The following is a 10,938-nucleotide window of genomic DNA, read 5'->3' as shown; positions in this document are numbered from 1 at the left end:
ATATATATATATATATATATATATATATATATATATATATATATATACATGTGTATATATGCAGCAGGGGTTAGTTTGAATAGCGGTGACAGTGGTCTGCAAACTGAAATGTGGACATTCATTATTTAGATAATTTCTTAGTTTGTCTCAATATATAAAACAATTATAAATTATAATTCGTCCGCAGTTAATGAATAAATTATATTAAGACAAATAACCGTAATCCTTACAGAAGAATGATTTTGTATAACATCAACCCTGCAGAGTATACAGTCAACTATTTACGTTTATACGTATAACATTTAGGGGGCTACAGTACATATTTATTAAAGACCTGCACAGGCCGGGCTTACCCGGACCGGCCCGGAATTGACCCGGCCCGGACCTTCAATTAGCACAAAAGTTACGGGCCGAACTTTTCTTAAATAAAATCCGGTACCTACTACCTAGTACCTACTACTTACAACTTATTAATTTTTTTTATTATTTTAAAGACAAACTTTTTAATATGAATAACAAATTGTAACATAACTTTTTAATTAGTTATGTTACAATTTGTTATTCAAAAGACTGAAAAGTACATTATGTGATATTTGTTGTTTAAATTTTATATTAATTTTATAAGATGTTTTTTTTATTATTAAATATGTTGTTAAAGACAAACAACTTTTTTTTGAAATTGTATTAAAAGTAATGTTTTAAATTAATAATATTTTAAAAGTTAGTTATAATATATTAGGTACTTAGTACTTACTACTTAATTTGTTATTCAAAAGACTGAATATTTTTTCATTTCTAACCGGGCCGGACTATCTAAAAATGTTACCGGGCTGGACCGAGCTGTAAAGTATCGGCCCGTGCAGACCTTTAATATTTATGCATAAACATTTAATTATGACCTTCTATGACATGTCTGAAAGTACTTAAATTATTTTAACCATATATGTAGACTGATATTATTAATATTTGACTACATTTCAACATGATGATCTAAAAAAAAATGTAAGTGAACATTTCGTACAATTTGAAGTCTTCAATTATTTTTTAGTTTAGTAATTTTGAAAATTTTTTCTTGATTTGTACAAAAAAAAATTGTGAAAATTTTACAGCCATAGTTCAAAATATGACTGTGATGCTATGATTTATGTATAATATTACTAATTATTAAAACAATTGTTGGATTTTTTTTTCATTCCTTATCAATGTATATAATTTAAAATATATTTGTGTTTACAATATCAGTGTACGTACAACATTTAACATTTAGTAACTTTAGGTAATATTTTCTTTCAAACAAAATAACGCTGTACACAAATATGGCTTTAACTGATTTGTTGAAACATATTTTTATTTAATATCAGCCATGTATAATAAGCAATGACTGTTTTTATTTTTCTATCTTTTTTTTTATTTTTTTTTTTTTATTAAACCGCTGGAACGTGACACGCGTGAACCCGAAATATTACACTAAAAATAACATTTCATTTTTCGTTTTTTATAAGCTATAAATTATATTTCCAGTTTTACTCTATAAAAACTATCCTCTCTTGTATATAAACTTTATTACTTTACACGTCAATCGTAGTGTGAGTCGAAAAGTGCCGTTTCAAGTATGCATGATTATTTCAAAAAAATAGAAATAAAATGTTAGAATCTAATTTATCAAAATTCACCTATAGGTTTATTAGGTTTTATTTTTATTTATCGTGGATTATTAAACGTTAATTATTACAGTTTACTTTATCTAGTGAATAAAATATATAATATATATAAAATATCCTAATTATGGTAAATAATATTATTCAGATAATATTTAAATCATAAACTTGTTCTCTATTATTTTACAGCATGCAATCGAACATACTATGGAGATGTTGGTAAAACGTACGAGTTCGAATTACATAGACCAAAACCGGACCAATTACCGTTTATTTGTTTTATAAAACTTGTTGCACCAGGACACCATTTAGGAGATTTAATACAAGTATGTTTTTATATTGCTATTTATAAAGATTTTCTGTAAACATTCACATTTTCATGAATTATAAATTACATTTATTATAATACGTATAATATTAGATTCTGAATGATACGAAAAATGTATTGATTTTACCTTGATGTTTTGTTTTTATTTGTGTTTCTGTACACAATTTTAACTAGAAAAATTTCTTCGATGCTGTTAATAGGCACTTGAAATTAAGAATTTACAATCAAGAAAAATTATTCTACTATATCCTCCATCATTAAAACTATAAGCTGATCCATTAAACCTCTTTCACTCGGAATCATTTTTTTGAGAGCAATGGTTTCTATTTTAAAATAAAAATATAGTAGTACCATTCACTCATCTCTATATCTAACCCGATCGGGAAGCCGCACCTAACCTAGTAGATTCATTATTTTTTATACTCAATATTATTATATATTATATTATAGTAATTATATTTTATAGTAAAAAAAAAAAATGTGTATATTTTTCAGTTTTAAAACTTGACATTAATATTTCATTCATATAATTGATATTAATGCTCTAATGATATTCTCCTAATCATTTTATTTTTCTTAAAATACGATATTGAAACTGAGAACAAAAAGTAGAAGGATCATTAGTTACTTCCATTGGGTTTTTGGTAATTAAGTATAATAATAAAATAATATTATTATTTAGAAAAATTATAAAAATGGTTATTTAATTTAATTTACAATTCAAATGTACGTTGTATTCAACTTTTTGTAAGTCTGGGATTAAGTGAAATAAAGAACGATTATTAAAATCTGTGAAATGAAAGGAATGGAAACGATGGAACTTCTTGAATTTTTGCTATACAGATTATGCAGAGAATATTTCTGAAAATATCGAAACAGCTTAAGTACTTTATGAAGAAAAATACATTATTTATGAATGTTGTAGTGTTTTGTTTATTATAGTACGTATATAATATAATCATTAATTGTTAATTAATTACTTGTTAGAAAACTATTTTAGAAAACTATTATTTTGTTTTGAAAAATAAATTTAAAAATTAAATTAAAATATATTAAATATTATTACTAAAATTAACTCATTTAAAGAGTAAGATATTATAAAATAAAAAACTATAACTAAATCTGATAATTATTTATACATGATCAAAAAAAAAAAAAGAAGAGTATTTATGAATATAAAACCGTTCTAATATATAAATTATAAATTATTGAAGTACATTTTTTTTGGATCAATAAGATGTTAGCATATTTTTAGTAGAAGTTATAATAAATATTCAATCATATATTTAAATTTCATTCAAAATAAATAAAATTGTATTATTAATACATATTAATTAACTGAATTAGACAATTTACTAAGAATTTATTGTGTAATGAAAAATTGATTTTTCATTTAAAATATTATTACAAACTGAAATGACACCTACCAGATAGTGAATTAGTATATATATATATATATACATACAATAACAGTAAAAGATTATGTTGAATTATTACGGGTATGAGACTATTATCCAAGAAGATTTTATGTGGATCTTGGAAATAATTATTAAACCCTAACAAGTTGCAATCTCTTTTTTAAAGTACATGTACCTTAATTGCTATAGCACTGTCACAAGTATTATAAAAATAAAATGAAAATTACTGTTAGAAATTAAAATAATAAAAGAAAAAAGTTGATTCAATAATTACATCCTAAGAGGATGATATTTCGTAAAAAAAAAACACAGAAAATATTAAAAAAAGTTGATTTTATTAATTAATTTTTTTGAGTAGATCATGTATTATTAATTTTTATACAATTTTAAAAACTTATGGTTTAAAAAACAACCATTAAGAAACAACAACTTAAATTAATTTTTGTTATTAATGTACAAAAAGTTTAAAAAAACTTCAAATTAAAATCAATACCAGGAAAAATCGTTATAATAATTCTATATTTTATAATTTTTAAATATTTTTAAAAATCACAATTTTATTCGAATCTATGTTTCTTTTATTTGTTTATTTATTTGTCACTAACAACAATGTTTCAAATTTAATTCTACTTTATTTACATGATTAATTTACTGAATTGATTTAATATATGCATGATAGTTTTAAATTTTTTTAAGGTTTTAGTGTTTGAAACTTCAAATTTAAATTGATAATTTAGCATTATCTATTGATGGGGATTGTTATTAAAGTACTATACAACTATATTGCGGTAAAAAGTATATGCTATTTATTTGAGTTATAATATAACTACTCCCAAGTCTACATTGATTCATTTTATTTTCCAATAAAATATATGAAAAACGCAAGTTACAAAAATTTTAAATTTAAAGTAATATTAATCTATAAGCTCTATTTTTTTGTTTTTTTTCTGTGAAATAACCTTCAGTAAATATGCCACTGCAGTGTACAATTTTGTTCTTTATAGTCAAAAACATTTTTTTATAGACTTAAACTAGGTTATTCAGACTTATCACAGCCGTAGGAAAGGTGGTTTTTGCTTATTATCCTTATTTCTAAAAGAGCTGTAGATAAAATAGCAGGCGTCTTCAAAAGAACAATTTTAATCACCTTTTAGACTTTGCAATGCATTTTTAGTTCCTTTTTACATATTTTTGATTAATATAAACTAAAGAAAAATATTCAACTGAAATAGAATTTGATAAAAGTTTATATTATTTAATTATTTTAGGTATTAATTAAGTTAGAAATTTGCTATTTATATTTGTCAAAACATCGTAAAATTGTAAAATTTCCATAATAAAATGGATAATATACGTTATGGTATGGTCCTATTGATCAATGTTAATGTCCCAGAAAATAAAACGGCCCGAGCCAAGTTTACTTCTACAAAAAGGGACGTGAAATACCATACATAAGTATCGTGTGTTATAATTTATTTGGAAAGAGCAAACTCAGTTGTACAAATGATAATAACACAGGATGGGTTGGATATTCGTTTTCGGTTCTATTGCCGACGACGATACGTGAGTGTAAAACTCCAGTGAGATTGTTTTCAAACGCTTTCTTTTTTTTGTTTTTTTTTTCTTTTTTAGAATACAAATGATTAAAGCTTGGTAAAATACATTTTCAATTTAAGAGAGTACCACATTTAGTATAAATTATACAGCGCAGTGTAGATACTTTTATGTACTACAGATTTTATGCTATGGTATAACTCGTGTAATCTTTAGTGTGACGTAGTACTCGAGACAATCGATTATTATACTTCGAGAGTGTATAACAATAAATTGTAAAATGACGCATTTTGCGTTTATAAATAATTTTACGAACAAAATATTTTTTTAAACTTCATTAAAGACTAGCGTTCTATATTGATTACTCTTAGGAGCATCGATGTTTACATAAATTACAGTAATTATTACCGATGGCGAACGCAGGAAAAAAATTTGACAGGAAGGGGGGCTTAAAAATATATGAAATGTAAAATGTTGATAAATAGCATGTTTGATTACTCATTATTTAATATATATATTTTTATATTATATTTACAGACCTCGTGGGAAAATTTGAAATAAATATTTCATTTGTAAGTCATGTCATGTTTTATAAACAGTTTTCTGATATTTCGGGGGTGGGGGGGGTGTCAAAGCCCTAAAAACCCTCTATGTTCGCGCCTGGTTGTCACAGCTCACAGCTAAATATATAGAGAAAGTGTTGAGTTTTCATAACATGTATAAAGCTGAAAATGGTCATACATATTATACATTCAGTGACAGTAGCGTATTTGCAATTCTCCCGTAAGAGAAAAAATACTTTTGTAACTCAACCATCAGATTTTTGTCCAAAGTTGAAATATGATAAATAAAATAAATACTCATGCTCAAATAACATTTTTTTATTTTATTTTTATTACTAAAATATACGAAAGATTATGTTGGTATTTCTTAGGGTTTTTAGCAATTTTGTTGATACAACGTTGGTGCGTTTACACATTGCTACTAGAAAATGTACAGACAATATCAAAAGTTAAGAAATTCAAACTAAATCTAAAAGGAATAGAAAATAGAACATATACTCTGTAATAACGTGATTAAAAAGATACAACGAATATCTCAATCTTCTATTGGATTAAATGTTTGCTAGACTATATCTGGAATATTAATGGTATTTTAGATAACATTTTGAGTTTTTTTTATTTATGCGGATAATTATAATTGCGTATGAAATGTTATCTTGACTCAAGAGAGTGAATCGTTCCCCCACGACTTTTTCTCCGTAAACACAACATTGTACTTGTGGTGCCCCTATAAAAAATGTCGGACAGTGGCGTAGCCAAGATTTTTAAATAGGGGGGCTAACCACTTTTTTTGAATAAGTAAGGTAAAAGAGGATATGAGAATTCACCCTAAACCCCCCACCATCTACCTCCAAGTTTCTAAACGTAATTCAATCATTTTAGTATAGTTTTAAAAATATTTATTAATATATAATTTATAATAATAATAATAATTTTGGTTTCAGTGTTCAGTCACTTGCTCCACTCTGACAGCTGCATTCTTTTAGGCGAATTTCTGATGAATTCAGTTATTATTTGACTTTCATCGAATTGCTCTTTTTTATTTATATTAGTCATAGCTAACCCATTCAGTCTGTTTTCCGACATGGTGCTTCTTAAAAAAAATTTTAAGTGATTAAGTGCTGAAAACGTTCTTTCCGGAGTGAAAGAGGAAACTGGTAACGTGGCGAATAATTGTAAAAGTATTTTAATGTTAGGTCGAAGATTGGTGTGATGAGAGAGTGAATCAAGAGCAGAATTCGGTTTTGGAATAGTATTTTGACTCCATTGTTGCCTCCATATGAACAGGTCAGCTCTGATTGTAGATGAGGTATCATCATGGAGATCTTGGACATATATTTTAGCAGCTTTTATAATATTTTTATCGTCATAAATATTTAAATTGGCCGGAATAAGTCCTTCAAGTGACATAACATCAATATGCCTTTGATTAAAACAAGCATTGATTCTATTAAATAGTCAAGATACATTATACATATAAACACGGCCCATGGGGGAGGCTATAGCCCCCTTAGCCCCCCCCTTGGCTACGCCACTGATGTCGGGTAATGAGAGTTGTCCCCCTGACAACTCATAACCGTCATAGTTGAATTTCTGTACAAAAAATATTTTTAAACTATAAAAATCTTTGAAATATTTATATTACTTATTGTACTCGATGTATAAATTATTGTCCTTCATAATAAATTCAAATATATTTAAAAAAAATATATATATATAATAATTAAATTACACGTTGTATCCCAGGTGACTTTGGACAGTTTCACCATCGGTCGGTTCGCATCTTACACGAACGCTGGATGTCCGGACGGCGACCTACACATCACTGAGTCTGACAGACCGGCTGTATCCGGTGGCTGGTGCGGAACGTCTTGGGCACCGGCTCATTACTACAGTGAGACCAATTCAATCACTCTGTTGGTCCGGTTGTACACACTGTCAAGCCTGGACAACACTGGATATAACTTTGATTTCCGGTTAGGCTATAAGATGCTGAACCGGAACCGCGCGGTCGTCCGGTACGGCGAGCAAAAGATGTTTGCTAGTAAGTATACGACGTTAAAGTCGATAACAAAATAATACATATAACACTATTACGGCTATTATAATTATTATAATCCGAGAGCGAAGTATTAAGTCAAAAAAAAATGATTCGTTGTATTTTAACGTACAATTAGCGACATTACTCTCGGGCCTAGTACTCACATAGTACGCGATCATATAAAATACAAAAAAAATAAATAAAAAATCGCCGTAAATACAAAATTAAAATGTACATCATTTGGCTTTAAAATGCCATACTACTCAAAATTTGCCCCTCGTGCTTCACTCACGCATGTTTACATCACGCAAGATTTTTTCGTTTCCACTCAATGTATTACGGTTCCTGTATTATTGAAATTTACGTCGAGTACCTTTATATTATGCACGTTCGAGTAGACGTGCTTTAAATTATTAACACTACAAATTTTTAAACATTTAAGATAATTTCGTCGTTTCCACAGTATCTTCATCGCAGTGTGCTTCCAATTCAGTAATTGATTGGTGGCAGTGTTCGAATTAAGGGGGGTGTGTAGGGGGACGGAGCTCCTCTACTATTTTTTTTTTGTGCGTACCCCTACTATATTTTTTCACCGGAACGGGGGGACGCCACGTTCATCCTAATTGATGTCCAAAATAATTTTTATGTGAATTTCAATTTACGTCAATTTGAAAACGAATTTTGCGATTTATAATATCAAAACTATTTTTATAATTAAAGATTATATAATGATTATGATAAGGGACAACGTCGTCATTTTTGGAAAAATATAAATAGTTATGTCTGTAAATTTGGTGTATTATACTTTATACGTTGTACAGTTTGTTATTAATATTGGCGATCGACGATATCGTCATTTTGGAAAAAAATAAATGGCTTCATCACGACCTTAGAATAATCTTCTAAGGCCGTGGCCCGCACTAGAGTAAAAATAAATAAAAACAAAAAACAAATATATGATTATATCATTCGATTCACGAGACTGCTTGATCGCCTACAATTACCTATGTTAATTATTATTTTATTTTTATTTTCTATTGTAACTTGTAGGATGTTAGTATTGCTATCAAAATATATTACATTTGGAATTTAAATATTTGTTTAGCTGAAAAGTGGTATTCAAAATATATTTAAGGTTGGTGGAGGGGTGAAAAGGGACGAAGCCCCCCACGGGTCTGTGTTAAATAATTGCGCACGTGGAACGCAGTTTTAAAATTGTTGGACTGAGCTCCTCTACTTAATTTTTCTCAATTCGAGCACTGATTGGTGGTGATAGTATACATACTAGATGAATTTGTGTGAAAGCCGAATAATAATACAGTAACAGTATTTCAATATTTTTCTAAAGTATTATATCAATCGCATTAGAATAATGATTGTAAAAAAAATATTTAAAATTGATTCCAAATTAAGAAACTAAACAATTTATCATGAACATAGGAGTATCAAAGTTTTAAAAACTATATTTTATATTTCTATAGGTGAGTTCGGGCAAGGATGTAATTATGTATTTTACATGGTAGGGAACGAAAAGGTCAAAATTTGAGGTGGAGAGGCTTGATGAAAATTATTTTAAAATCAATTTAATTTTATTGGTGGTAAATTGTTTACTTCAATAGGGTTTTGAACTATTAAATCGCCCCATATAGCTTTGCTCATACTGCTAATCCAAGTTAGATGGACTAATACAAACGGTTAAATTTCTGGTGTGTACACATTCTACCCATCTCTCTAATAATATTCCTGCCGTTTTTGATATGATACCTCGCTTAAGCCGAGCGTGGGTGCATACTCGGTGATTGAACTACAAAATTAAGTTAGTGTGACATTTTCATAAGTGTTGTGAATATGAGAATATCATTATGCTTTTACACAAGAGGCTCAACGTTAAAATAAACTAGATTAAACGTTTAAGGGATTCGGTGAAATAAAAATTAGAAATGTAATACATATATACATATATCTGTATATTCATTATTACATGTATTAAAAAGACAGGAATCATAATTAGTATTAATGACTTAAATAAATTTTAAAATATAAATATCGTAAAAATAATGAATCCACCAGTTTTAATTAAACTATTTTGCTTGTCAATTAATATTTCAATTTAATTTAATTAATGGTATGTTCAAATTAATAATTCCGGAGTATGGTAATTCATTGTAATCGAAAATTAACCGACCAATATATACCAACTTAGATAGATATATTATATATAAATAGTCGGTATATTTTTTTAGAATTATTCAAATAATTGCTTATGCAAACAGTATACATTTTATTGTTACGTGTTTTAAATGAAAATATTTTGTTATAGTTTTATTAAAATTTAAAATTCCTACTCATATACAAGGGACGGAGAAAATAGTATGAACACCATGTAGTATAGTTACATATTGTTGCATGTTGTTTATACCATATCTCCAACATCACTGAAGCAATTGGCGGATATTTTGGTAGAAGGATGGGAAAAAATTCCATTGGAAACTATTCCGGTTTTTATTCCATGAAGGATTAAAACTGTTTTAAAAGCAAACGGTGGCCCAACACCTTATTAATAAATAAATATGTAAATATAAATAATTAAATTGCGTATGTCAGATGTTCATATTATTTTATCCACCCCCTGTATATTAGTTATAATTTATAAAGTAAATACTAAAAAATGTTTTCATAAATTGCGATAAGAACATTTAGTTCAACAAATGTATAGAGGAAGACTTCCTTTTCTTTATGTCACGTTATAATAATATATACCAAAGATGATTCTATATTTCTCTTATTTTTTCGCAGTGCTAATATTTAAATATTAGTAGAAAGGCATAAGAAATTATAATTAAAGTCGTAGTATATTTCTTGTTTTGATTTTATTTGAAATCATTGTAGTACACTGCATATTGCATTGTAGTATTTAGTATATACTCGTATAATATACTTATACTTTTCGTCTGATTTTTTTGACTACAAAATAAAATATTTTTAACATTTTCTCATATTCTATTCAATGTTTTCTGTTTTAATTATGTCCAATATTTATTTTTATTTTTTTTTTTTAAATATTTTAATCGTATAGAATTTTAAAATTATTTATTTATTATGAAATTATGACAAACTAAAATTCCCAACTTTTTTAAGTATATAGTCTTCTACGGGTAATTTTAAAATTTCATAGCGTTTTCACTATTTTTTCCCAGAAGTTAAATAAAGTTTTTAAAATCTTGTATCACGAAGTCTAATGAAACTTACAGCATTGAACTCAGTCGGTATGGTTGAATAAAATTAAATTTTTTGCATGAGACGCCGCTGAAAATCTCTCGTGATAGTCACTCATTCGTACATGACTTGGTAAAACGTTGAACGTCTCTCTAGAAAT

General features: G+C 27.3%; 1 protein-coding gene across 2 annotated transcripts in view; it reads left to right on the top strand.

Moving 5' to 3' along the window:
• The window catches only part of LOC112685694, a 74,866-nt gene that overhangs the window by 17,328 nt on the left and 46,600 nt on the right, over nucleotides 1-10,938 (top strand). For both annotated transcript variants that reach the window (XM_025557636.1, XM_025557635.1), the window contains exons 2-3: nucleotides 1,848-1,984; nucleotides 7,268-7,565. In XM_025557636.1, the coding sequence (XP_025413421.1) occupies nucleotides 1,848-1,984; nucleotides 7,268-7,565 (435 nt within the window). The remainder of the gene's footprint in view (nucleotides 1-1,847; nucleotides 1,985-7,267; nucleotides 7,566-10,938) is intronic.

Source organism: Sipha flava, unplaced genomic scaffold, assembly GCF_003268045.1.
Source record: "Sipha flava isolate LNK unplaced genomic scaffold, YSA_version1 287_pilon_pilon, whole genome shotgun sequence".
NCBI lineage: Eukaryota > Metazoa > Arthropoda > Insecta > Hemiptera > Aphididae > Sipha > Sipha flava.
This window is presented reverse-complemented; position numbering and strand designations above follow the sequence as displayed.